The sequence below is a fragment of the Manacus candei genome, unplaced genomic scaffold (assembly GCF_025592945.1).
Source record: "Manacus candei isolate 608988 ecotype Guabito, Panama unplaced genomic scaffold, ASM2559294v1 h1tg000018l, whole genome shotgun sequence".
Classification (NCBI taxonomy): domain Eukaryota; kingdom Metazoa; phylum Chordata; class Aves; order Passeriformes; family Pipridae; genus Manacus; species Manacus candei.
Window position 1 is genome coordinate 7,775,329 of NW_026138066.1, and position 27,614 is coordinate 7,802,942.

General features: G+C 47.6%; 2 protein-coding genes across 4 annotated transcripts in view; both read left to right on the plus strand.

Annotated features, from left to right (window-relative positions):
- The window catches only part of IL2RB (interleukin 2 receptor subunit beta), a 36,923-nt gene extending 29,855 nt beyond the window's left edge, over window positions 1–7,068 (plus strand). For both annotated transcript variants that reach the window (XM_051785083.1, XM_051785084.1), the window contains exons 9-10: window positions 929–1,013; window positions 2,391–7,068. In XM_051785083.1, coding sequence (XP_051641043.1) covers window positions 929–1,013; window positions 2,391–3,212 — 907 coding nt within the window. In that variant the 3' untranslated portion in view covers window positions 3,213–7,068. The remainder of the gene's footprint in view (window positions 1–928; window positions 1,014–2,390) is intronic.
- A 1,353-nt stretch (window positions 7,069–8,421) lies between these two features.
- TMPRSS6 (transmembrane serine protease 6) lies at window positions 8,422–27,300 on the plus strand. 2 transcript variants are annotated; one of them, XM_051785081.1, is made up of 18 exons: window positions 8,422–9,227; window positions 10,790–10,946; window positions 11,116–11,258; window positions 11,448–11,515; window positions 12,748–12,932; window positions 15,602–15,643; window positions 16,514–16,718; window positions 17,060–17,196; window positions 17,755–17,867; window positions 18,334–18,443; window positions 19,408–19,553; window positions 20,498–20,596; window positions 22,574–22,687; window positions 22,974–23,090; window positions 23,806–23,974; window positions 24,378–24,649; window positions 25,340–25,476; window positions 26,167–27,300. In XM_051785081.1, exons 1-18 carry the CDS (start codon window positions 9,165–9,167, stop codon window positions 26,323–26,325), a joined length of 2,436 nt encoding a protein of 811 aa, XP_051641041.1. In that variant the 5' UTR covers window positions 8,422–9,164; the 3' UTR covers window positions 26,326–27,300. The 2 variants fall into 2 exon arrangements, with proteins under 2 accessions (XP_051641041.1, XP_051641042.1); XM_051785082.1 differs by having other exon boundaries at window positions 8,422–9,128.
- Window positions 27,301–27,614: the final 314 nt, after the last annotated feature.

The following is a 27,614-nucleotide window of genomic DNA, read 5'->3' on the forward strand; positions in this document are numbered from 1 at the left end:
CAAAGTTGAGAAAGTGCTAGCTGTACAGCACAGAGAGAGTTAAAAAGGCCTCCTTAGCCTAGGGGATTTGAATGGAGAATAATGCTGAGGTAAGATGCAAGAAAAGATTAGACATGCATGAATAAAAATAGCATCTGCAATGATGTAAGGTAGTTTATATGCAAGAACTAGCAACTTCTAATGCTTCAGAGAGTACACTGATTGCCTCCAGAGGTCAGGAGGGTCTTTCCTAAGAGCAAAGCTTCAGGAAAGAGATAACAGGATCAGCCTACCTCTCTGAGGAACATAAGATCAGATTAGATCACTTCATGCTGCCCCAGGATGACAACACGCTGGTTCCAGTAAAGCAGAGGCCTCTGTACTGATGCAAGGCATACTCACTCAGATGGCTTGCACAGCCAGTGTGCTCCAGCTATACCATTGCAGCATCCTACTAAGAGGGCAGAGAGCTGTGGCAGAGCTTTGCTGGTGATGGTCCTGCTCAGGCCAGGTGGTCCTCCAAGTCATTGTGGTGGCAGCAAAGCAAAGAAGGGGTAGCTCACAACAGCTGGAGCTTGGAAACAAGGGAAACCTGCTCAGCTTGTCATCAGGACAGAGGCTTAAGGGGGCAGGTGGAGAGGTTAAAGCAACCAGCCAAGGCATGGGAGAAACCAGTGAAGTGGTGGTTGCCCTTCCCTAAAGATGCTGAGAGCAATGTATTTTGCAATGCCAGCTTTAACTGTCTCATCTCTATACCTCTCATTCCTCAGCTACTGCATGTCAGACCACTCAAAAGCAAGGACAGTGTTCAGGCTTGTTCCTTTTTTACCTCTCCTCTATACTGGACTATTACCTGTGAGCTGCAATGCCCTCTCCTACCCCTCCACAGTGACAGAGAGATCAGGGTCAGGCCCTGCTTCATTTGTTCTTCTCCTTCTCTTTTGTCAAGGCTTAAAAAGATCCTGAAGATTCACATCCCAGATCCTGAGAAGTTCTTTCCCCCACTTGTTTCGCTTCACGGAGGTGACATTCAGGTATTGAACTGGGGATGGAACCACGTGGTTCCAGGAGGGAGAAATGAGGGGAAGGAGTGTCCAGCTGCACATGCCCAGGACAGATAGCCTGTCAGACCTACACGTGCACACACGACATCTGTGCCTGTAGCACCAGCTGCTGGGTTCTCTGCTTGACTTCTATTTTCTGACCTTCTAAACCTGACACTCAGCTGAGGCATCTCTAATTACAGAACTGAGAAATGGCAAACCACACAAATCTCAGCACCCTGCTTCCATAATGGGCAGTCTGAGAGAAAACAAGGGACCTGCAGGAGGGAGATTGGCCTCTCAAGATCCCCTTCCACCCCATTTTGGTGTCTTCCTGCTTGCCCTAGGCTGCCCAGCTCTTCCCCAGATTTCCTGCTGTGATCCCCTCCTCCTAACTGTGAGCCTTTCCTCTGTTCCTAATGTGAATTGCCATCCCACTGGGTGGCACTTAGCTAATTTCTGCATTCTTGTCTCTTTCCCTTCTTCCTCCGCTCCACTTTTTCCTTTCCCCTAGTCTCACTGTGAGTATGGGCAGCTGCAAGGAGACAATTACCATTCTGTGCAGTATTAAAGGGAGTGTCAGATGCAAGACGTGGGAGGTGATCCCAAGGGGCATTTTGCTTTAAGAAAGATGGAAACAAACTGCAGAGGGTCCAGAGACAGCAAAGCTCTGAAAAAACCTAAGTGCAAAAAGCTTTAGAAAGCTTAAACTACAGGGAAAGAGTGCAGAGCAGGGGAACAGGGGTGTGCAGCAGGCACTGAGGACACTTTATCAGTGCAGAAAGAACTTGAAAAATTGCCTTTATGGGCCATAAAGGCAATGAAGCTGGATGTCATCAAAACCAGTTTATTTTTAAGGATAATGATGCACTGCAGGATGTTGACCAGATGAATGTGGAAATTAGACACAAGGGGCCTGGAAGAGCACTTTAGATGAGAAATCTGCATATGGCCATGTAGATATATTAGGAATAGATTGCATGAGATGCACCTCAGTACTGTTTTTCATGTTTCCACCTTCACTTCATCTTATGGTCTTCTAAGGCTTTTTTCCTTCTTTGTTTTTTCCTTCCTTTCAGTTTAATTCTCCGTCTTCCATTCCCTGCTCCAGAAATTTAAAAACATAGGCTTATAAGATCCACTCTTGATTTCAAAGGGACAGAAAGACATAGTCTCTCTGAAAATCCTACAGATGAGACATCATGAATGTCATGAATTTCCTCCTGGTAACTGGTGCTTGGACAGAGAACAGATCACTTAATTGTTGTGGTCACTCAGGAAAAGAAACCTTTTGTTCCTCACTGAGTACTATACTTTGGGTGTCACAGTCTCTCTCTCACTCTCTCTCCTGTGTTTCTTTCCCGTTAGAAATGGCTCTCCTCCCCATTCTCCACATCTTCCTACTGTGTGAACAGCACAATCCCAGAGATCTCTGTGCTCGAAGTAATGCAGAAGAGTGACCAGGAATCCCGGGTTCTACTTTCCAAGGGATCCCTGACTCCTGATCCTCCCTCAGAAACCAGTGTGCACTCTGTATCCAGCTGCTTCACCAACCAAGGTTACTTCTTCTTCCACCTTCCCAACTCCTTTGAGATCGAGCCCTGTCAGGTCTACTTCACCTACGAGCCTTTCACTCAGGAGGGCAGTGGCAGCAAGGATGGCAAGTCTCACCATGCTCTCCCCTCTCCAGACCTCTGCTCACTGGCAGAGGACATGACCATGTTGCCCCGCAACTTCTTTCATTGTATCAAGGCAACCCAGGGCTTCCAAAACAGCTCCGTCATGAGAGAGACAGAAGGTGAAGCCCAGCAGGCCATGGCTACTTCTGGGTCAAGTGAAGGCACCTCACCAACACCAGCTCTGAAACAGGATGATAAAGTGATGGACAAAGCAGTTTCACAACCTGATGAGGCCCTGTGCCAGCAGCTGAACACTGACTTTCCCGATCCACTGGACCTGCATGACAGCAATACTATCAGTGCAACAGAGGGGAGTGGGAAGGCAGACCCTCCAGCTGACCCCTGTACACCAGCAGCAAATGCTACCTCTTCTCTCTCCCAGCTTCCACCTCTAAGGCAAAGACAGGATGAGGATCCATGCAAAACAGCCTTCTCCAGCCAGGTCCCAAACACTGATTCCTACCTTTCTCTGAAGGACCTCCAAAGCCAGTATAGCCATTGCTCGATCTAGAATTGGTCTGGAGGAAACCCACAAATGGTAAAAGCCACCTCTTCAGGGAAGGCTAGATTGACAGTTTTTCTATTCAGGACATGAATGGGACTTCAGTAGCAAACCTATTGGGACTGCTCATTAATGAGGCTGGAGAACATAGGCCAGCAAAGACTCATCTTCATAGGTGAACCTGGTTTTCTGTTATTATTGGCTCTGATGGTATGGAAAATGCTTCTCACAATGCTCAAGGAACATCCCGAACCACACCACCTTGCTTTTCCCTTCCCAGCTCCCAGTAGGAGGCTGTGCCAGCATTTCCATGCTCTGCAACTTGGTATAAAATATAACTCAGCTTTGAGGCTGAGCAGGCATATGGTCCATTTGCCTTATTCTGGCCTGAAAACCTCTAATGGGAGGGAGAAATGCCTGAAGAGGAGGAAATGAGGTTTTGTACAGGGGACAATATCACTACCAGTCAGTGCTGGGGCTGATGATGAAATGGATGAAGACATCTCCTCCTGACTGACCAAGGGTGTGATTTTTTCCTATGGTGTCCCCACTTCAGGTTTTAATCAGAGATGACATTCTAAACTAATCAGTCCAGCTTTAGACTAGAGTCCCCAAGGTCAGCTCAGAGCCACAACTGTGTCAGCAGTGCAGTGTAAAAAAGAAATCCCCATTATTGCGTTAAAAATACTGGGGAATTCCCCTCCCTCTCTTTCTTTCCTCCAGCTCTGATAATGGCAGTAGAAAGAACTCACACAATTTCCCATTCTTGCTACAATATTTTTCATGAAATCGAAAGCCTCTCTGCCCTTCTGGCAAACTACAGTTACTTGACTACCTTAAGCTGATTGCAGAATAGTTCATCCCACATCCTGTATTAGTGGAAAACATCACAACCGTGCTGCCCATTCCTTCCATTGCTCAAGAGAAACCATTACCTAATTAGTAGCAAAGATGCAATGAATGAGACCAGAAAACTAACCCGCAAATCAGCACCTTTACTGAAAAGAAAACTTCAATCCACTCATAAAAAATGGAGATAGCACAGACTTTGTTTTTCTTTTTCCTCTACGTGCACTTATCTGGGTTAAGAAAAAGCAACACACCACAGAGGAAAGGTGGCAAGCAAAGGAAGACAAGTTGTTCTGGTTACATCGATCCTTGTGTTCAACATCTGTACCATCTGTCCACTTTCTTGCCATATGTCTGGACTTTTCAGCAGTGGGAGAATACCACCCTATGCTAGGAGTTCTTAGACTTCCTCTAAGAGTTTTTCTAAGAGTATTTATACCACAAAACTCAAGGATATTGAACTTGTTAGTACTTCTGTCACACCTGTGAGCGTTAACAAAACTAATTCTTTCCTATCTCTGTCTGAACAAGCGTCGAGCTTCCACTTTGTCCTGGTCCTACACTGTTACCTGACCTTGCATTATGCATCCTGAATGTAATTAGGAGTCCCAGCTACAGGGTCACCTACTGGCTTGGATTTCCCCTCAAAAGAGCTGCTCAAAGAAGTTGAGTCTGCCTGTAGCTGAGAGGGCTGTGGGAACTGTACCTCTCCTCTCATCAGCTTCTTCACTACCTGTCTCAACACGTGGACTACTCTGTTGTCTCCAGGAGACAACAGGTGAAGAAGACCCCTCGGCTTCCCAGATAAGGAAGCGCAAGGCTTTCCCAGCTGTTTCATGTACTTTGAGAATCTTCCAAGATGAACTTCAAAAAGAGACACTGAATCCCTTGCCCCTGATGAGTAATTTGCTATCTTACATGGGCCAGGGACCCTAGTTGCACTGGTGGGTATCTTGTCCCCATGTAGATCTTCATAAGCTTTTCAATTTTCCTTCCTAGAATCATTAAGCTTGGAAAAGATCTCCAAGATCATCAGGTCCAACCTTTGACTGAGTACTACCATTCTCACTAAACCATCACAAAGTGCCATGTCTACTTGTTTTCTGAACACTTGCAAAGATTGTAACTCCAGCACTTTCCTAGGGAGTTTATCCCAATGTTTAACAGTGAAGACATTTTTCCTGATACCCAAACTGAACTCCTCCTGGTGCAACTAGAGGCCATTTCATCTTGACCTATCATTTGTTACCTGGGAGAAGAGACTGACCTCCACATTGCCACAACTGCCTTCAGGTAGCTGTAGAGAGCAATAAGGTCTCCCTTGAGCCTTCTTTTCTCCAGGTTGAACAACCCCATCTCCCTCAGCTGTTCCTCATAAGACTTGTGCTCCAGATCCTTCACTAACCTTGCCCTTCTCTGGACATGCCCCAGCACCCCAATGTTTTTCTTGTAGTGAGGGGCCCAGAATTGGACACAGCACTTGAGGTGCAGCTTCACCAGTGCCAAGTACAGAGGGATAATCCCCTCACTAGTCCTGCTGGCCACACTATTTCCAGTACAGGCTAGGATGCCATTGGCCTTCCTGGCCACCTGGGCACACTGCTGGCTCATGTTCAGCCAGCTGTCAACCAACACCCCCAGATCCTTTTCCTGCTGCATAGTTTTCCAACCATTCTTCCCCAAGCCCGTAACACTGCACGGGGTTGTTGTTACCCAAGTGCAGGATCTGGCACTTCATCTTGTTGAACCTCTACAATTGGCCTCAGCCCATCAAGACAACCTGTCCAAATCCCTCTGTAGAGCCATACTACTGTTCATCAGATCAACACTCCCATCCAGCTTGGTGTCATCTGCCAGCTGACTGAGGGAGCCCTCAATCTCCTCATCCAGGTCATTGATAAAGATGTTAAACAGGACTGGCCCCAACACTGAGCCCTGGGGAACCCCAGTAGTGACTAGCTGCTAACTGGATTTAACTCCATTCCCCATAACTCTTTGGGCTCAGCCATCTAGACAGTTTTTTACCCAGCAAAGAGTACATATACCCACACCATGGGCTGCTAGTTTCTCCAGGAGAATGATGTGGGAGACAGTGTAAAATGCTTTGCTAAAGTTTAGGTAGGCAACATACACAGTCTTTCCCTCTTCCACTGAGTGGGTCACCTTATCATAGAAGAAAATCAGGTTGATTAAGCAGGACCTTCCTTTCCCAAACCCATGCTGACTGGGCCTGATCCCCTGGTTGTCCCGCACGTGCCACATGGTGGCACTCAAGGTCACCTGCTCCATGACCTTCTCTGGCACCAAGGACAGGTTGACAGGCATGTAGTTCCCTGGATCCTCATTCCGACCCTTTTTGCAGATGTGTGCCACACTGGCTAACTTTCAGTCATCTGGAACCCTCCTGGTTACCCAGTACTACTGGTAAATGATGGAGAGTGGCTTGATGAGCTCTTTTGCCAGCTCTCTCAGTACCCTTGGGTGTATTCCATCTGGCCACAAGGACTTGTGAGTGTCTAAGTGGCACAGCTGGTCACTAACTACTTCTTCCTGGATTATAGGAGGTTTTTTCTGCTCCGTGTCTCTGTCTTCCAGCTCAGGGGGCTGGGTACCCTGACGACATCTGGCCAAGAAGGCATTAAGTAGTTCAGCCTCATCCTGGTGGCAATGTTCCCCCTCTACATCAAATAAAGGATGGAGATTCTCCTTGACTCTCTTTTTGTTATTTATGTATTTGTAAAAACATTTTTGTTATCTCTTATGACAGTGGCTAGATTGAGTTCCAACTGGGCTTTCTCCTTTCTAATTTTCTCTCTGCATGGCCAAATGACATCCATGTACTCTTCCTGATTACATCTTGCTGCTGAGTACAAAAGAAAAGGCTTGCCTCTTTGTAAATAAAAAAAAAATTAAGTAATCTATAGTGTTCTTCTGTCCTTTGGGATGGGGAGAAACAATTAACAGCTTTTCTAAATAGGGAACTAGGTAAAGCTTTGCTCGGACCAATATACCTTTAGCTTTCCTTCCTGCTCCCTTCCCTCAGCCACCTAAAACAGAAAGCAGAGTTGGAAGTGATCCTACTGCAAGCCCCTGAGGACCATCCTGCTGGCTTTTCTGCCCCCCTTGTGAAAATGGTGACAGCTTTTGCAGCCATGCTGGGTGTGAATGTGTGACACACTGCGGCAGGAAGTGCTCGATGTCAGATCTGGCGATAACCGGACCTTTCTTCCAGGAAGATGAGATCATGTGGTCTCGTATGTGAGTAACCTAGGTTGTGAATACCAAAGGCATAACACTCTCAGTGATTTGGGGCCCTTTTGCTTCGGGGTCCCCAAGAGCTCTTTGGAAATGTCACACGGGGAGCCGTCTCGTCTCGAACCAGTACGAACATGGTGTGTGGTTCACAAAACCACAGAAACGTGCTGCAATGGTGTCCATCGGTACCAGAGGCAAACCCAAGCTGAACAACAACACCGTGTGGAAAATATCAGTGTGGAAAATATTAAGCTAACAGCCACAGACAAGAGTCCTCTCTTTATCTTAAGCCCAGAGACAGCAGAGACAGCTGTCACACCTCTCATATCCTTCTTTCCAAGGTACTTTGTTCACAAATAGACATCACTCTCAGTCTCCTCCCACACCCCTCCCTCTTTTTTACTGTGAAGAAACAGAAAGTAAAGGGTGCTTGCTGTAAAGGAATTCCTCTGAAGTCAGATCTGATCAAGCTTTTGGGTCCTTGGTTGATTCAAAAGCCTGTGGTGACAGATGTGGTATCCTTGCTTAGATAGATCAGATTGAGATTCTACATTTTTTGTTCTGATGAAAACACCAGAGAAGGAAGATTCTTCTTTCCAGGAAAGTTGAATGCAAAAAGTAAGGTCTTTGGCACTGGGAAATACCCTCAGCTGTGTTATGACCCACTGCCCTCATAGTGTAAACTAAACAAAGCTATATATGAATACATATATGTCTAATGAGGCAGCTAGTCCCTCATTATCTGTGGAAATTTTGGCTCAGAGTAAGTTTTAAAAGTGAAATCAGATCTCAAATCTCTTAAGCAGTTCTGAAAGCACTCCCAGTCAAACACTACAGCTTTTTATCCACATTTAACATTTATTTACTAGAATCCACCATGAGGCAACTACAGAAATGGCTTTTGGTCTTCATGCAGTCCCAGACTAAACATGATCTAGTGGCAGAGCTAAAAACATCTATCGCTGCCCAGTTGCCAAAATGAGCCCAAATGAGCCCTGGCCCAGGTCGATGTCACTGGCTGGAGCTCAGCACCGTGTCAAGAGTCAGCCATGTGCCCATCCCCTCCACTCATTTATTGACAAGATAACTCTGTTTACTCTGCTCTGGCTGCAGCGCTGCTGCTTTTTGTGAAAAACGAAGGGGCACATACAGAGCTGTGGGGCTGTAACTAGACAGTAGTACAGGAAAAGTACCTGAGAAGGACCTGGGCTAGAAGAAAAGCAGATGCTTCAGGGAGGAGTGAGTGGTCGTGCAACTGAGTGCAGGGAGCCCAGTGTCAGGAGACTGGACAGCGAGAAGTGCAAGACAGAGGGAGACTTGCAGGCTGGGACTGAGAGGCACTGTGCTTTCCTTTCATCTGCCTGACCACTGTGGTAACCAGACACGCTGTCTACTGCCATCTTCCCTCCATCCAGTGATCTATACCTGCCAGACAGAATCTACTCCATCCCTGTGCTGGGGAGCACACCCTATCGTTTACCTCTCCCTCCAGTGGGACCAAAGAGGGTGGCCAAGGAATACAGCATTTGCTCAGCAACTCCCTGTCCCCTGAGGAGGACAACATAAGCTACCTGTGCCAGCCTCCTGGGTTGTTCTTCTCTGCACAGCTGGAGGTTCTCTTACCCTGACTTTTTCTGGACCCCCCCTGCTCATCCTGTACATCATCTGTCCCTGTGAGCCTCCAAACCCTCCATTTCAGAAAAGAAAAAAGTGGTTGTACGGGGCGCTCTGACCCATCGTGGGCAGGACGGTGCAGGACAAAGGCCGAGCTGAAGGGACGTGACAACAGGTTATTGATCGCTGCGGAGACCTTGAGCTTGGGTAAATAGATGTCCTTCTTTCTCCCCCACTCCATGCATGTGTGAGCTGGCTGGTGTAGGGGTATGGGCCAGGTCTCACAGGAAGCAGCAGGCTTTAAAGGTAGGTCTACAGCTCTGGGGGAAACCCCAGTGCCTACCATCAAATCTACTAACAAAGAGGCTCTTCTGCTGCTGCTTCCTGCCCTACTCTCACTGCCTCTCCATCTGTGGTTTTGTGCTTATGCCTGCTGTTTCTGAAGGGATGCTGTGATAGTGGAGAAGTGCCCTTGCTCTCCTACACTGCCTGACTTGACTCCTTGGGAAGGAGATCCTTCCCAGGGGTTGCACAGAGAGGTGCTCCACAAGGAGCAAGGGAGGGCAGCCTGTGCTGGGCCTGTTTATACTGTCTGCCTCTCTGGAAGGGTGTGTTGGAGCAAGAGGATGTGTGACTGTTTGTCCGAGTGATGATGTTCACCAGGCTGCGTTTAATGTTCCAGAGTGAGTTACCTGGTGCTTATGTTCTGCAAATGTGTTCCCACGTTGCAAGGCAGCCTGGAGGGCTTGGAGCTCCATAACCGGGGGAAACGAGACTGAAAAGCCCCCTTGCCCTTATGAAGTGATGCTCAATGGCATCCACACAGGGTAAAATGTGCATGAGGCCAGCCATCTCTTCCCACATCTGTAGCAAGTCCCTCACATGCAATCCTGCCCTCAAGCTCACATCCACATGCACATACACTGGGCACAAAGAGGACTCACAGACACATAAACAGGACACAGGCATTCCCCAAGACCTCTGTCCCCTCCCATGCGGATGCATTCACATCCCTTTCCTCTCCAATTACAGAAACACAGAATGCCTTTGGGGGAAGGCATGCACTGGGTGGTGGCAAAGGAAAGGAAAAGTAAAGGGGATGAGATAAGCAGTATTAATGTGGTCTCTTGGGCAATGACATTTCTTACCCTCAGAGTCTGGGGCTGACAGAAGGGAAGCAGTCAGGGAGAAAAAAAAAAGAAGCAGCCTTGGGTAGATGAGGGGCAAAGAAGACAGAAGGTGTCCCCTGGCACAATCAGAGAGTGGTGGAGGGCTGAACATTAACCAGGTGCTCTCTTCTCATCAGCTCAGCTAGTGAATCAGTGCCAGCATCATCTTTGCCTGGGAACACATGGTCTGGTGGGAATGGCAAGGTTTGCTTACTTTAAGGGATCAAGATAAAAATGGCACAGTGGGCAAAGTGCAACTTCGGGCTCCCAGGCTGTGGCTGCTTTGTGCAATTTCTGCATACATTTGAGGTCACACGTTTTCTTTTGCATTTATTTCTGGGTCAGTATAATACCAGTTTTAAAACAATTCCCAGCCTGGGAGGACAACACTTTTGCATTCAGAAAAATGCATTATTGTATTCATTTGTGGTTTTGGCAGAAGCAAAACCCAGGGAATACCTTTGAAAACCAAGGATTTACCAGGAGGTGCAGACAGGATGGTGTTCTATAAGCCAGTCTCCCACTGATTTAGGAGTTTTACTCACATTAGCTCTGATCAAAGTCTTTGATGGCTGGCTCCAGAGATCTCTTGGGGCTATAGATCTTGGGAGAGGAGGACAGAGATGACATAACACCTGCAGAGACAAGTGTAAAGGGAAACATAAAACCCAGCCTGACAATGACATGCTGTGTCACCAGATGCCCCTGATGGAGGCCGAGGAACAGGAGGAAGACTCCAGCTCCCTCTCAAATGACAAATCGGAGAGTAACTCACATCACTGCCTCTGCTATGTGCCCCTTGGGATTGCCCTTCTTGTGCTAGCTGGAGCTGCTGCAGCAACCTGGTATTTCCTAGGTAAAAATTCACATTTTTTCCCCCCTGCAGGAGGTGGATGGGGTGTAGTCAAAGCAATGCCCAGCCCAATGTTAGTGACTCTGAGTGATCTTTAGACACTCATACACAGGGGTAAACCCCACTCTCCTACATATCACCAAGGTATTCCAGTAGTGTCTTCTGTTGGCAGACTACAGACCATGGCACCTGGAACCATCCATCCTGCAGTTTTACTGTGGCAGCCTCCAGGTCCTCAATCGCTGGTACTCCCCGGACCTTGGGCAGGTGGAGTCCAGAGCCTTCTGGTTGGAGTCAGCTAAGCTCCAGAACATGGTGAGAGCAGTTTCATGAACAGTCCCTGAGGCCTTTCAGTGAGTAGAGAGGAAGGGGTCAGGTACCCCCATCCAAGGACAGACTTGGTGGGTCTCTACAGCAAGAGGGGTGAAACTCCAAACTGGCCGTAGGTCCTTTGCCCTGTAATATTGCACTGTAGTTACTAATCAGATGACATTTTCTTTTCAGCTGAAGGAACTGATTCGTGCCACAGAGCTGGGTCGATATTACAACTCTAGCACAGTGTATGCCTTTGGGTGAGTAGCACCCACAGCATATTTGCTTGTTCGTGTGTGAAAGCTTCCAGTCAATTGTACTCTGCTTTCACTGAAACCTGGCCGTGACAAATTTCTGCAGTCCCCCCACACGAGCTCCAGACTAGGCTGGACAGTCCAGATTCAGAATGGTTCCAGCATAACACAGCTGAGGATATTTTGATGTTCTTGTTCGTCTCAGGCCATGATGAAAAGCCAAAACTGAGAAATTTTTCAGAGAGGCAAAAGTTCAAGGGAGGAAAAAAAATTCACTGGGAAGAGATGAAAAAAAATTTTTGGCTTGGCATTATCAGTAGAAACTAAGCAGCTGGAAATTAATCCCAGGAAGTAATTTTATGGCCTGATTCTAGGCACCAGAAGGGAGAGGTCAGAATGCACTATGGAAAAGGTATTCCAGCCAAGAAGCGTGGACCACCTGGGAACAGGATAACAGTGGAATGGGACAGATGTCAGACTACAGCTTTACAGATCATAACAATAGATCATGATAGCAGAAATAATTTCCAGACTAATGGTCATTTGCTTCTGATTTTTTTTTCTATGCACCCCTAAATTTGTCCTTCACCTAAAAAAAATTCCAATTTTGATGTAATTCCATTTTCAGTTGGGGAAAGAAAGGTCTCACTTGCAACTCTTCCTCTAGCCTTTTACTGAACAAAGGTTTGTTTCAACAACTCTTTGGCTTCCCCCACCCATTTTACTCAACTAGCTGGTTGAACAGAGCTTTCCCAGTCACAGTCTCCTGCAGGTTGATCCTGCCTAGCATTAATGGGTTGTATTAAGGTACTGAGTCATAAATCATCCACTTGTCACCATTTGTCAGCACTGGGAGGTGGGACAGTGAAGTCTTGAGCGTTTCTTTTCAATCCCTGGTCAGTAGTATCCAAAGATCATTTCTACCTGAAATGAGACTACTCATTAGACTAGTCCTGATTAATTATCACATTAATTTGAGCTCATATGGTCATCACTAAAGCCAGATGGCATAAAAAGACTTCCTCCCACAAAGCACTATGCATTGACTCAAACCATGGACATTGCAGCTCTCCTGCCCCACTCAGAGATGTTGCTCTGGGTCACAGCAGCGAGATGGAATGTCCACACAGATATGTCTGATTTGTGGAAAAACAGTCTGGGGGGGTTAATCTCTAGGGTTTGTCTCTCCAGTTGTTCTGGAGATGTAGAGAATATTTGACATGATATTTCCCTGTTAGGGAGGGGGCTCTGACCTTCTTCTTCTGGTTCACCCTCCAAATCCCTGAGAGTCAGCAGAAGGAAATAACTGCTGAGAGGGTAAACACAGTGCTCCACCAAGAGCTCTCCACCAGCTTCAACAGCTCAGGCAGCCTGTCCTACCAGACGGAGTACAGGGTCAACCCAGATTCGCTGGTTCTCCTGGGTAAGTACCAGCTGCTCCCCTGTGGCCTGAGCTATCAGAAATGCTCCCAAGATTTGTAAGGTTAGGAGTCACTACTGAAGGGGACAGGGGAAACCTGAAGAAGAAATAGTAAGGATCAGAAATACAACTACATTTATTTCTTCCTGATAGAGAAGAAATGAAGTTTGATTTTTAAAAAATCATTGTTCCTTTGAAGGACTAAATATTATTGGAGATACAGCAGACCATGATCAGCTAGGTAATTTTTTTTCTACCCATCAGCTTTGGCTTCTCCAGAGCAAGATCTTAGACAGGTCATGACTTTGATCAGCTCAGCTTGAAAATAGCAAGCAATTAGGTTTCCTACTTTCCTTTGGGAGATTATTCCAGACTATTTGATAGAGAGAACAAAAGCAACATACCTGAGTCACCACTAAGACGACTTCTGAGACAAAGTACCGTTGCCACTTCAGTACCTGACTGATTTTAAATCTGATGATTTTAAGGGTTATTTATTGTTGCCCACAAAGAAGGTCCCAGCCTGTTTAAAAAGCCACCCATACAAAAACTGCTCTAAAATAAGTGTTAGGAAAAGGACTAGGGATGTGCCTATATTCAATGCATCCAAGTTCAATGGAATTTATATTTGGTCTTTATAATGAAGCTTAACTTCTCAGCCTGGTCTGATCCCTCTTACAGAGTTCCAAATCTCCCAGGTTTTAAAATACATTATTTTTCTTCTCTCCTCTTGGGAGTCCTATTTCCAAGTTTCTTCTTCTCTTGAAATGTTACATCCCAGGGTTTTTTCCCTCAGACGTGCTAACTTGCACTTTTCTAAGATGAAGCTTCTTTTATTATATCCCACTCATATTTTCTTTAACTTTTCCCTCTACATCCCAATTGTTTTGTGGGTCATTTTTTTTGGTGTGTGTAAAGAAAATTCTATTTCCTCAAAATGATTTTCACTCTCTCATCCAGACCATCATTTTAAGATCTTATTCTGAAGCTGCATTAGCATCTCATGAAGACATCTCCTCCCGCAGTTACCATCAGTCCCTTCTACTTATGATTTGTTTCCAGCATACCAGACCTTATGTTCAGCCAATCTAAATGAACTTTCTTGACAAAGACATCATAAAGAAATATGCTAAATGCTTCCAAGCGAGCCCATCTAGCATTTTCCCTTTATTTCCTCACTTCATAATGTAACTCATAAACAAATAAAAATTATGGTGCCATACTTTTAGCTATTCCCAGTTCCCTCTTACTCCCTTTACATCTGTTTCACTGTTTTATTCATTTCATCAGACCACATTTCTTTCTATTTTGGACTTAACACACCAGTTACAGTTTCTCCAGCTCCTTCTGCTTTCCCTAGTCCTTTCCGCCTCCCTCTTCGGTCAGGAGCACAGTCTAGCAACTGAGGCAAAAGCCAAAAACCTCTTATACTGCTGGGCCAGGGTGACCTCAAGCCATTGACTTAACCTCTGGCTTCCTCTGCCCTGTAAAATTAGAGTGAAAAAAATAGCTAGCTAATAGCATGTCATTAGCACTTCATTGCTTTCTGACAGACTCATTTGCTGGCCTGTTTAGCTCTAAACATTCATTCTGCCTTGAGACACAGAGCTGGAAACCATTGACTAGTGCAGGAAACTCTCCAACATCTCCAGTGCTTTATTTTTATTAGCAGCTACACTCGCCCCAGGACACCAGCTTCCCCTTTCCCCAGAAGTCTTTCAGGGCATCCTTTTCCCTACAGGAACTCAGTTATATTGCCTTCAGATACAAGAATACTTACTATCAGCTCAGCACACACTCTTCCCTACAGCACATAAGCTTCTCTAGGAGCCTGCCTTATGCCTGCAGGATCCTCTTTTCCATAACATCTGTTTTTGCTATGACAAAACCATTCATTTCTCCCCACAGAATTGCTTAGGAGCTACAAAAAACCAAAGCCCTGACCTAGGCAAACCCCCAACAGCAATTCTTACACCCAGCTGACCTCACAGTGCCTTTTATTTTGGCAATTACTCCCAGTAGCACCTGATCTTTGGCTGATTCCAGTTCAGCTGGGAGGCTGGAGGAAAGCCCAGCTCTCTTAAAAGTGTTGGCCACCCTGTGACTCTGTTTTGCACAGATTTACAGTCCTTGCTGGTGACTTTCTGTGCATCTCCCTTCTCCAAAGTAGGACTCTATAAGGATGTTGAGTAGCTCATCAACCAGTGATCATCAAAAGAGACCTCCTTCTCCACCCTCAGTAACTCCTGTATTTTTCAATGAGGGTTCTTTAAACTGGGAGAGCAGATGGTGAAGGCTCTGGGAAGGGGGGCTGTGCTTGTGGTGTGACTGCCAGAGGAGGGAAATGACTGCCTGAAGCAATGCCTATCCCTCTTGGGAAGAGGTTCTGGAATAGCACACAAAAAATGGACAAGGCAAAAAGCAGAGAAGTCCGTGGTGGGCTGGAAAGCATGAATTGGGGCTGTTGGATTTGGGGTAGAGGGCAGAGAGGTGGGTTGGGGAAGGCATGGCTGAAACAGGTCCCCAAGAGCAGACAGAGAGGTACCTGGAGGATGCCCCATGCCAAAGCTGTGAGTGAACCAGTTACATAGGAAGGAAAGGAGTCCTCACCTGCCGTGCTAGCATTCAGATCCAACCAGTTTATCTTCCTTTATATATTTTCTTTCTAACAGAATCCAGTGTGAAAGATATAGCAGTGCTGAAATCCACTCTGGGTAGGCTACTTTTTCCTTTCCTTTTGAGTTCATGACTTTGTGGGAGGGATTTTCACAGGGGACAGAAAGCTTGTTGGCTTCCTGGAGCTGTAAAACTTGGGAAGGGAAGAAGAGAGTAGGAGCAAGGGAGCACCAGTGCTGCTGCTTGGCCAGATGCAAACTACATGACTCAGCTGTATGGTGGATGGCTCTGAGCATCCTGACAATGCTGCCCCTGTAGGCCTCCACTAGGCAGAGATATCAGCTACCAGGGGCAGTGCAGCCACCTTAGTCTTGTCCTGGTCCTAATGAGAACTGTTAAGTAGCTTGGTGAGCTGGTACAAGTGCTAATTTCAGGCCCCATGCAATGTTGCTGAACGTGTGTGTGGGCGGGGGCGGTGGGCATTTCCTGCGTGGCTCTGCGTTGGCTGTGCTGTCAGTCATTTAAGAGTCTGTTGTCTTAGCAATGTTTGAAGATGCTTTAAGTAATTTTGGCCAGTGTTGTAAGTGCTGTGGCTGGCAGCTTGCATTAGATATGCTATTAGAAACTCACCTTTAAGCTGATATTTACTCAAAAATTCTAGTGTGAAAGTCTTCTGAAACCTGGAAATCAGACGAGGGAGATGTAAAGTCAGGAAGAATATGAGGCTGAGAGAAGAAAAAGGTGAAAAAGAAAATAAAACCAATGAAAGAAAACTGTGCTGTGCTGATATTTAAAACCTGAGGTAGTATTAGCTTAATCAAGGACAGCCTTACCCTAAAATGGGGTTCACACTGATGTCCCTAGCAATCTCACATCTTAATTTCCCTTACAACCATCCCTAAGCCCCCCTTTGCCTCCATTTATATCACCCGAACGTTTGAATCCCTCTATCTTTCCCTTTGATTCAGGTTGCTACAGGTACAGCTATGTCCAGGAGGATGACATCCTAAGGCTGGAGGGCCCTGACTACCTGGCCTCCAGTTGTCTTTGGCACCTTCGTGGCCCCAAGGGCTACATGATCAAGCTACACCTGGAGTGGACTCTCCCTGATTGCAGGGACCGCCTGGCGATGTACGATGCAGCTGGGCCCCTGGAGAAACACCTCATCACCTCGTAGGTAGCTCCTGAGCTGGGGGAACACGGTGGGGAAGCCAGGCAGGATGGCGTGACACACCGCAGCAGAGGAAGGTGTTAGACTACATCAGAGGAAATTCTCTTTGATGCAGAACCTGCCTCTTGCTGATCAGCTGAAGCCACTGATGTGGGATATGTATTGCACAGGCAGCTGTGCAGCACGAGCTGTCTCGCTGTTGGCCCTTTGTTTGGTTCAGTTGTGCCTCACAGCAGGCATAGGCTGTGTATGGATAACACAGACCTCCATTGTCTCTCTCATTCTTCTCTTTCATTTGTTTATTGCTTGTTGCACTCCCATCTTTTTATCTCTTTCCCTTGAGGATCTATGGGTGCAGCCGGCAGGAGCCCATTGTGGAAATCCTTTCGTCTGGCCCTGTCATGTCCATCGTGTGGAAAAAAGCCATGTACAGCTACTTTGACCCCTTCATCCTCTCAGCACAGGCGGTGCCCCTCAAAGGTGAGGAAGGCTGGAGGAGGGCAGCTATAGATATAGAAGACAGGTCATCTCCAACAACATCACAGCTCCTAGAGGTCCGTCATCCCTATGAGGGGCAGAATTCACTCTGAATTGCAAGGGTAGAGGTGGTCAGTAAAAGGCAAGTTAGGTGTTGCTCCCTCACTTGTACTCACACACTAGCATGTGGCTCGAGCCTTTAGAGCTCAGGCTCTGGCAGACAGAGCCTGAGAGATCACGATACTTTAAAAGAAAGGTCTCATACATGGACAGACCAGATGTGGCCTGGACATCACATCCACATGCACTCGTAGATAAGTGTCAATTCTACATAAGACTCTTAGACAGCAATAGACATTATTATTACCCTTCTCTGGACAAGAGGAGGATGCTAAAAGTCTTGCTGGGTAGAAATGGCCACTTGAAGGGAGATGGCAGAACACCCCAATCACCTTTAGCATCAGTCCCTTTTATCTTCTTCTCTAATGGGCTGGATACACGGCATCTCCACACTGAGACTGAGCTGACAGATAGCAGGGCCTTGAATGTCTGTATTTACAGCTTGTGAAGTGAATATAACTCTGCGGGAGGACCTGGAGCTGCAGGGGAAGATTGGCACCCCACATTACCCCAGTTACTACTCGCCCAACACGCAGTGCACCTGGCACATGATGGTAAGAGCCAGCTCCCAGAAGAGCATCCAACCCATCCCTGAAACCCGGGCAGCACTCCACGCATTGTGGGGAGTACAGCTATTTCTCTGAGCCAGACTATCAGGAGAAGCAAGCAGTAAGTGACAGCCTGCCTAGCCTCCACATAAAGTGTGTTTCTGAAGGGTAAGGAGTCTAATATTGCATACCAGCACAGAGATGCCATAGCTGAGGAGGAATCTGAAGTCTGATCTCCAGAGGAGTTCTTCAAAGCAGAACCAGAGTGCTAGGAATTGCCAGGTTTAACACCAGGAGCAGAGCCACCCTGGGCTATGGCATGGCCCCGGTTTAGAGAGTGCTTCCTTCTGCCCTGCGATGTGGCCAGACACATCTGGTCTTCACATCTGCGCTGCTCATTTCTGATTTATGGAGTGTGCTGCAACACATATAGGAGCCATCTCTCCTCTGCTCTGGACACTCTTGTCTGCAGGTCCCTTCCCTCGACTATGGAGTCACCCTCTGGTTCGATGCCTATGCACTCAGCAGACAGAAGCACGACCTGCCCTGTACCCAAGGCCAGTGGATAATTCAGAACAGAAGGTGTGTGTTGGGGTCCTGGTTTCTGTCTCTCACTTCCCACCTGGGATTAAACTCGTATTAAACCTCTGCAGGTTCCCTGCTCGCTTCAGCCACCATACCTGACAAAGGCAAGCCTACACTCAGTGGCCACTGCTTCTGCTGGTGCCTCTTGCTTTTCTATTTTTTCAGCTTGCCTTGTTCACTGTCTCCCCCGTGAACAAATTTCTTATGGATTTTCTTTGAGCTACCAGCCTGCTTTCTCTGTCTTGCTGTTTGCATCAGGCTTCTTAGTTTTCTCCTGTGTGTGTAACCTTGGTGTCCTCCCACATCTCCTGTGTTTGCAAATCTGCCTGTCACCGCCTCTGCAATATTATCTGTGTGTGCCATTGCCTTACATCCACCTCCGTGCAGATCTTCCCCTTAGCTCCATATCCTCCTTTTTCAACTGCAGCCACTTCCCCCTGCAGGACTTCTCAAAATTAGCATCTATATTTAGCTGGGGCTCACCACTGCCCAGGTGCAAAGGGTGGAGAGCTGTTGTGCTCTCATCTTCCCAAAGCAGGCTCTGAGATAGATGGACCCACAGCTTTTGGTTTTCCTCCCACTTATTGCAAAATTGCCATTTTCCCTCCAAAACCTCCCCCGACCCATCTCATTAGTGTCTTCTCCACTGTTCCTGTGGACGTAACTTTTCCTTTGATGAGTATGATCAAGAAGCTGTGTTCCCCTGGCTTAGGATTTCTACTTTTTCTCTCCCCACCTTCAACTCTTAAACTGTCAGTGCTTGCCAGAAAGCGGGAAGTGTCCAGGGATAGTGGGGTCACTCTGGACTCTCTATCTCATGCATATTTAAGGCATTTTCCCTTCCTGGTTTTCCCCCAACACCCAATCTGCGTGGCCCTCTTCCCACCAAGCCCCCTTGCCCCACTCTGTTGTCTTCTCCTCCCTCTCTGTCCAAGCCATCCTGTCTGTGTTTGCTCCTCAGGTTGTGTGGGCTGCGGACCCTACAAGCCTACGCTGAGAGGATCCCAGTCTCATCTTCTGCTGACATCACCATCGCCTTTACCTCGCAGATCTCCTTAACTGGCCCTGGTGTACAGGCAGCTTACAGCCTGTACAACCAATCTGACCGTGAGTTCAGGCTTCTCCCTGCTCCTTAGTGGGGTGGTGGGTACTAGCAGCCCCTGTGCACTTGGCTTGTGCAAAGGGGAAAACACAAGGCACATTCCGTGAGCCCTACACGCCATCCACCCTTCAGGAACATGCTCACAAGTCAGTGACGCACACACCACTGATCTCCCCAAAAGGAGAGGCATTCACGTGCAAAGCTGCTTCTGCACATGTGGCCCTGCCTCATGTTGCCAGAGCACCCATGTGACAAAACCCAAGGTCAGAGAGTTGTCTAAAATCTTACCCTCATGCCAACATCACAGGCTGGCCTTGGAAATTCATTGAGAAATCATCTCTGCTTGAAGCAACGTTTGTTTTGATTATGAGAGCTCTTAGAGCTTTTTCCTGCTCACCTTGGAATCCACGCAAACAAGAGACAAATAAAACTGCACACAAATACATGTACACACATATACAAGTGCTGTCCACAGTCTGTCTTTCCAAGGTTTCACCGTCTCCCTCCTAAAGGGTGCCAGTAATGCATACCAGTCCCTGAAGACATGCAGCTGCCAACATGTGTCTAACACCAACCCTTTCAAGGTCCCAACCAAGTTTTAATAACAACTCCAAAGAGCCTATTTCAGCTTTCCCACAGCATTCAGGAGACATGAAAGAGTACTAAACCAGAGATATGGTTTACCAGGCAGGTGGCTATCCTGGCTATTGCCCATTGGTACAATGCAGAACAGGAAAGAGCCAGGTGCATAGCCTGGCTCCATTTGCCCTTGTTAAGAGCAGATGACGAGGCAGATTTTGGGGAGCACAGTGAGTGCTGCCAGCACACTGCAGCAGAACTTGTGTGGTCAGGAAAGTGTGCAGCTCCGTGCTTCACTTTCAAGCCATGGTGCTCTGCTGCACAAGGTTTCCAGTCCCTGGGCACTAACCACTCTCTGCTGGTTTCACAGCCTGTCCTGGGGAGTTCCTGTGTTTGGTGAATGGCTTGTGCGTCCCAGCCTGTGATGGGATCAAAGATTGCCCCAATGGGCTGGATGAGAGAAATTGTGGTGAGTGATTTCTTCTCCCCACTGGTCCTCAGTCTCAGCAAGACACAGTCCCTTGCTCCTCCAAAAGTAGGGAGAGTTGGGAAAGATTTGGTCAGCCTAGGTATAGCCTCATACCTCCCCCCAGGAACTTAAACCTCTGCGTCCTTGAAAGTCTCATCCCACTGCTGTCTGGCTTTAGCCTGCTCTGGATGGAGCAGCAATTCTTCTGGCTTCTGTGAGCAGCACAGTCTTCCTGGGAGAACCCCCTAGTACCCATGCACCAAGAGCTCTAGGCAGCCTGAAAGAAGCCCCCTACCCAGGCTGTCCCCCACCTTGTCCTGCATTCCTCCCACCCAGGGTCTACTATCAACCTCAGCCCTAGCCTACAGCCCACTCTGCTGTCACACACTCAGCATCCCCCTCCCAGTTCACACCTACCCAAGCCCATCTGCTGCCCTTCTCTCTCTTCTTTCCCCCCAGGCCATTTGTGACATTTGATCTGTACAGATCCTCAGTCACATATTGTGCCCCAGTTTGGGAGCGTCAAAGTCCTTGATCAGCCCCAGTCAGTTCTTCATGCTAACAGCAGTTAGTGCTGACACGAACACCATCCTTAACATCCCAGCACTCCTGCAGAGCCCCATTTTTATAGGAATTGTGACTCAGGTTTAGACATGACACCTAATTCATCTATTCTCCCATCTCCAGTGTAAGGGGGCAGCTCATCTTGTTGTTGCCCCAACATCACTAACATTGCATCACTAACTTTTCATTAGTTGTCCCCTATGGTTGTTTTTTCAGACAAAGATCCCTGAGCTACTGGAGACAGTGGCCAACTCTAAAAGATTCAGAGAAAGGTATAGGAAAAGTCTAAACAAAAAGGAAGGAGAAATCTTTCTCAAGGAAGTTTTAAGACAGTGCTAGAAATGTGAGAGCTCTCACAGGGTCACCAAGGCTGGGTTTTGTATTGTCTGTAGTTTTGCTGACAGTGTTCTCTGTCCCATCATCCATCTGTCTGACATCAGGGTTTGTGTGCTTCCTTCATCTAGACATGTATACATTTGCATCCTTATGAATATCTAATCCTTTCTTGAAGCCTGGTAGCTTCTTGGCCCCAGTGATATTGTGTCATTCAGTTTCACAGGTTGACACAGACCAAAACTAACAAAAAAAACTTTCTCGTTGTTTTCAAACAACCCTTCATATTTGAAAAACAAAAGAGAAATGTCGTGATTTCCTTCCTTTCTTATACTGTTGCTTTTCTGGTTATTCACTCCATGTCTGTATGGAACAGTTCCTGTCTTTGAAATCAATGTTCAAGTTGCCTCAGACCTTCATGTGCCTTTAGTCATCTGGAATCCTCATGCTAATTAATGAAGAAATTACAGTCATTGGAGTAAGAAAATGCCCAGGAGGTACTGACCCATCATGTTCTGTGTTGCACATAAATATGCACAAACACAGGACAAGTTCCTGCTATGGAAATGTGTGATCAGAAGTCAAATTCTGTGATGGACAGGCCTATCTCCATCCTGAGTGGCCATCAGAGCTCATGGACTCCATTGTTGCTCAGGACTCACCTGCAAGGGGAACCACTGGTCTGTATGAGATGGTGATCCATGTGCTGAGGGTGATAGCAAGGCAGGAGGAACAGTGACCTCACCAGACAGGATGCAGTCCTACAGAACCCTAACAAGGCAAGCAGACCTGGTCTGGTGATGGTAACTTGAGAAGTCCAGTGACCTCAAAGCACGTATATAGTGCTGAGGCAGGTCTGAGGCCAAGAAAGAAAAGTCAGCAACAACAGTGTTAAGACAGGGTGCAGACATACCTACAATGTAGGTCAGGCAAAAACTACACAGCTGCACTATACTAGAGCTGGTCTTAAACACAGCTTATGAGGTGTGGGAAGTTTGTAGAGACTATTGGTGCACTGAGGACCCTGACCTCACACCTTGTCTTGCATGCCCAATTTGCGTGTCTTTCCCTTCCATGCAGTGTGTCCTGCAAAGTTTCAGTGCCATGAAGACAGCACTTGCATCGAGTTCAGCAGGGTCTGCAACCAGCAGCTGGACTGTGTCAATGGGAGCGATGAGGAGCAGTGCAGCGAAGGTAGGGAGGGGGCAGTGCTGGCATGAAAAATGCCTTCCCCTATATTTGAGCCAAGGCTGTTGGAAGCATAATTCCTTCATGTGACATAAGGACACCAGCTGGGAATTAACTTGCCTGACCTGCTCACAATGTTTGTGAGCTGTTTGTTTGTTCAGGAAATTCCCTGTCATCATTTATGGAGTTCCCTCAAGCTCTCTGCTGGCTTTTCTCCCCCACTTAAAGGACTTCAGGCTATGTCTACAACAAGATGCCCTCCTTCAGCCTTGATTCCCCTTCCTTTTTGCAGGGGTCCCCTGTGGTCCTTTCACCTATCGCTGTGAAGACGGGACCTGTCTGAAGAAACCCAACCCCCTGTGTGACACCACTGCAGACTGCAAGGACCTGTCTGATGAGAAGCGCTGTGGTGAGGAAATGATCCGTTGCGTGTCACTCAGGCAGGTTCAGGATGACATGCAGCTGCAGGTGGTCCCATTTTTCCCCTCCACCCCAGAAGAAGCACCCACCCTCCCTTGTTCCACCACCTTCTCCCCACCCCAGTCCCACAGTATCAGTGCTCCTGCTCCATCCTAAGGTGACAGGGTCAGCCACAACGAGCCAACTCTGTGCTGAACTCATCTCCTTCAGGCAGAGGCATCAGGCCAGATAGACATGTCTCACAATCCAGGTTCAGCCCACAGGCTTCCTGTTGGAGCCCTGGGTTGGCTTATGTGAAGTAATACCATCATACAAGGCTCCAGCCAGAAAACTCACCCATGTCTGCATGGCCACTGACAGGGAGAGAATTCATGTTTTGATTTCTCTACTTGTTGTTTTCTGGAGCCTCGGTAGGCAGTGAAAGGGAATGACTGGGAGGGTTTCCTGACAGCACAGTCAGCGCGCTGCCCCAAAGGCATGCCCAGGCTGCAGCTGGAGGTGGGGAGCACTGTGCAGGCGTCAGCAGGGACACACACTGGGAGGGAGTGCTCACTACACCTGTCTTGGGCAGTACATAAAGCTGAATAGGTAAGGCAGGGGATTAGAGGTCAAACTCTTCAGTCAACTAAGTAGGAAACAAAGGGAAGGCACAGTATATCATGTTCCCTTCCTTCCTTGAAGTACCTGCCGTGTCTCCTCCTCAGACTGTGGGATGCAAGCCCCTCTCAGCAGGATTGTGGGCGGTCTGAATTCTGTGGAAGGGGAATGGCCATGGCAGGCCAGCCTACAAGTTCGGGGCCGACACATTTGCGGGGGAACACTCATTGCTGATCGCTGGGTGGTCTCAGCTGCGCACTGCTTCCAGGATGAGAGGTAAACGGAGATGGGAGGGTTCTGGATAGAAAGATTTGCATTGCTTGCCATGTCATGCGTAATTGGAGGCTCTTCTGACTGGTGAAAATGTCGTGGGGCAGCTGCACCCTTCATCTGACACCCCTGCCATGCTTCTCCATGGCTTGGAACAGGAGAAAGGGGTATGGATACATGCATTAGTATTTAGGTGTGTGTGCAGGGAAAAAGGAGCAATGTTGGGATTCACAGAACAGCTTTGAGGGGGCAATTTTAGCAGAAAATGCTTCACAGCTCCACCTTTCCTTTGGCTCCTTGCTATCATGGCTCCAGCCATGGAGATGTCAGCCGGTGCTAGATGGGGTGAGATAGCATTACCAGCAGAGCATGCTGTGTTGGTCCCATGCTTCTCTGCTGCATCCTACAGGCTGGCTTCCCCCTCCATATGGACCGTTTACTTGGGCAAATACTTTCAAAATGCCACCAGCCACACAGAGGTGTCCTTCAAGGTGATCCGCCTCTTCCTCCACCCTTATTACGAGGAGGACAGCCATGATTACGACGTGGCCCTGCTCCAGCTGGACCATCCTGTGATCATCTCACCTTTAATCCAGCCTATCTGCTTGCCTGCTCCTTCTCACTTCTTTGAGCCTGGCCTTCACTGCTGGATCACTGGCTGGGGGGCCCTCAAGGAAGGCGGTAGGTTGAAGGTCTTTGTTGGTGGATTACTGTAGCAATGCCAAGGCAGAAACATAGGTTCAGATGTGTGGTAGGCAGAACAGGCTTCTGTTCATCCCAAACGTCCTTTACTCCTTTTAATTTTGGGTAACAAATCAAAATTACCTGTTGAGTGCCCTGAAACCTCATTTAGAGAAGCAGGTTTGAGAGTCTGGTAATCTATATGGGGAAAGCATGTGTTTCTTCATTCAAAGACTAGAATAGTCCTTCAGGTCAGCTTAGTGCCTTCACCCACTCACACACTTGCTCCTGCTGCTTCCTGAACGGAAACACTCAGGAGACTATACAGAGCTGGACACTCCTGGTTTGCATACTTAGACAGAAAAGCTTAACATCCATTTCAATGAGAAACAAACTTAGGACTCCTGAGAACCTAGAGGTTTCCCCAAACCAGAATCCCCCTTGTCCCAAAAGCTGAAGTGCCTACAACATATTTCTGTAAGGAAAGGCTTGAAAGGAAATTTGCTCCTTCCATGAAGGTGAAGTGCTCTACTGAAGGTCAGAGATTGTGATGCCAGTGGAGAGCAGAACAGAAATTACAATGGCAGGTTTCAGCATGCAGTGAGATAGGCATAGGCTGGGGGATCGTAGTAAACAGTGGGAAGTTCCACCATAACTCACCTGCACTGCTTTTGGTGCTCCACCTTTCAGGGCACATCAGCAATATTCTACAGAAGGTGGACGTGCAGCTCATCCAGCAGAACATCTGCAGTGAGGCCTATCACTACACGATTACTCCCAGGATGTTGTGTGCTGGGTACTACAAGGGCAAGAAAGATGCCTGCCAGGTGACAGAGAAGTTGTGGGATCAGGGTTGACTGCCAGAGGTGGGGTGTGTCCCTAGTCTCACGGATGCAATCCACGGCCTGTAATGAGGGTTAAAAGACTATAGAATGTCCCTTCCCCAACACTTCTTCTGATCTAAGTGGCCAACAATGGCTCTCAGGGCTACTTCTTCCCTTAGGCAGTATCCAAATAGAGTTAAACATACCCTTTTCTCATTTCAGCCCACTCTCCACTCTTAACCTCCCACTTTCAAGTAAGGTGTCTACATTAGTCTCTTACAGCCTCTTTAGCACCTGTCACACACAGTAACCTGTCTGTTCCTTCGTTACTATCAATCTCCAGGAATTCTTCTCTCCCATCCCTCCCAGTATCCAGTTAAATTCCACCAGCTTCCTTGCTTGCCACATATTTGGAAATGCCATATGGAGCAGAAGGAAACAGTAGAGCAATCAGCTTCTTGGGGTGTGGCTAAGGGGGAGGAATTTGCATGATGAAGGAATGAATGTGTTAGTTGTTTGCAGTGGGGACTGTTTTTGACATCTGCCTAAGGTACAAGGAATGTTGCAGATGTCCCAGGCATGAGCTGAGGGGATAAAGGAATCTGCACATGGAGGGACTCAAAGACAGTGTAATCATGCAGCAGGAGAAGCTGGTGGATCGCCATCACTCCATTTTACTTTTCCTTTCTCTAGGGTGATTCTGGAGGTCCGCTGGCCTGCAAAGAACCCAGTGGCAGATGGTTTCTGGCTGGTTTGGTCATCTGGGGAATGGGATGTGCACGTCCAAATAGCTATGGAGTATACACCAGGATCACTCAAGTGCTGGGCTGGATAAAGCAAACCATGAGCTGAGAAAAGTGCATCTCTATCTTCTCCCCATCACACCTACACTCACATGGCATTCATTTCTGATCTTGCTCACTTGCCTCTCAGAGAGTGTGGGATGTAGTCAGACCCAGGATGCTTTTCTGAATAGGGCAAGAGAAGGGTGCCGTAGGGACTGTAGATAAAAACAGGCAGACCCTCTTCCCTATCAGTGCTTCACAGGGAGCATCCCAAGGGGTTTTTAGGCTATCCATCCAAAAGAGGGGGGAAGGGAAGAGGGGGGAGGAGGAGTTGGGGGCAATGACATGACACACAGCAATAGTCCCAAGTTGATGGTTTCTGAGAAGAGGAATAAGAGGGTTCATGAACTTTCCACAAACCATGTGATTCAGCCACAGTCTTATGCTGGAACATTTGCTGAAAGAAAATGTGACTGATGTAGTTAGAGATTCCAGTAACTGTGAAATCAATCTGCCTCCCTCTTCCTTCCTGCTGCTTATCCTTCATCCCCCTTCCCCTCCCATCACTCCTCCTCTTCCATCTCCCTAATTGCTTCTTTTCTTAGCTGGCGTGTGCTGTTCAGTGTGCTGTTCAGCTCAGCCAGGCAACTCTTCACGTCTCACTGACTCCCAGGCACGAGTCCAGCATTGCACCCCCAAGCACGTGTCCTGCCTTCCTGCTGGAGCAGCACCCAGCCTCCACTGCTGTACTTCCCTCACTGAAAACACTGGAGCAGCCTCCCATTCCCTTCCCTCAGCCCTTCTAAATACCTTTAACATAAGGATGTCTCAACTGCTTCCATCTCCTATCTCAGGTAATGCAGGAAGTGAAGGAGAAGGCTTCAGGGCACAGTGCTTGAACTGCAACTGCTATGGGTTCAAGTTTTTTACTAAAGATACATGTATGTGTGTGTGTGTATATGGATATATATACAATGGACTGCTCTCTGGAATTAGAAATAAAATTAATCCAAGGATTTTTTTGGCTCTAGTTTGCCTCACTTTGTTAAAACCTATCTTGAGGTTTGTATGTTTTTGACCAAGGTCCAGTCCTGGCACTGGCAACTGGCAAAAGTTTCCACACCCCTGCCCACCCCAGGTGTCCCTAGCACAGTGAGGTCAATCCTTTAGCTAGACAGGTGGTCCTCACTTATTGTTATGATTTAGGGGTGCAGGTACCAATAAGCAAACCCGCTCTGTAGCCCAGCTGCCTGCAGTGGGGATGAAGCACAGATGCAGCGAGAAGTACCTCCAGCCCCCAGAAAACAGGTGCAGCACCAGCCACCAGCTTCTGATGGCTCCAGATGATGAATCCAA

Excerpts from the sequence above, each read along its gene's own strand:
- TMPRSS6 (XM_051785081.1), top strand. The coding sequence starts at position 9,165 with ATGTGTGAGCTGGCTGGTGTAGGGGTATGGGCCAGGTCTCACAGGAAG. Across the intron at positions 18,444-19,407 it reads TGGATAATTCAGAACAGAAG|GTTGTGTGGGCTGCGGACCC; the intron begins GTGTGTGTTGGG and ends TTTGCTCCTCAG. Across the intron at positions 19,554-20,497 it reads CCTGTACAACCAATCTGACC|CCTGTCCTGGGGAGTTCCTG; the intron begins GTGAGTTCAGGC and ends CTGGTTTCACAG.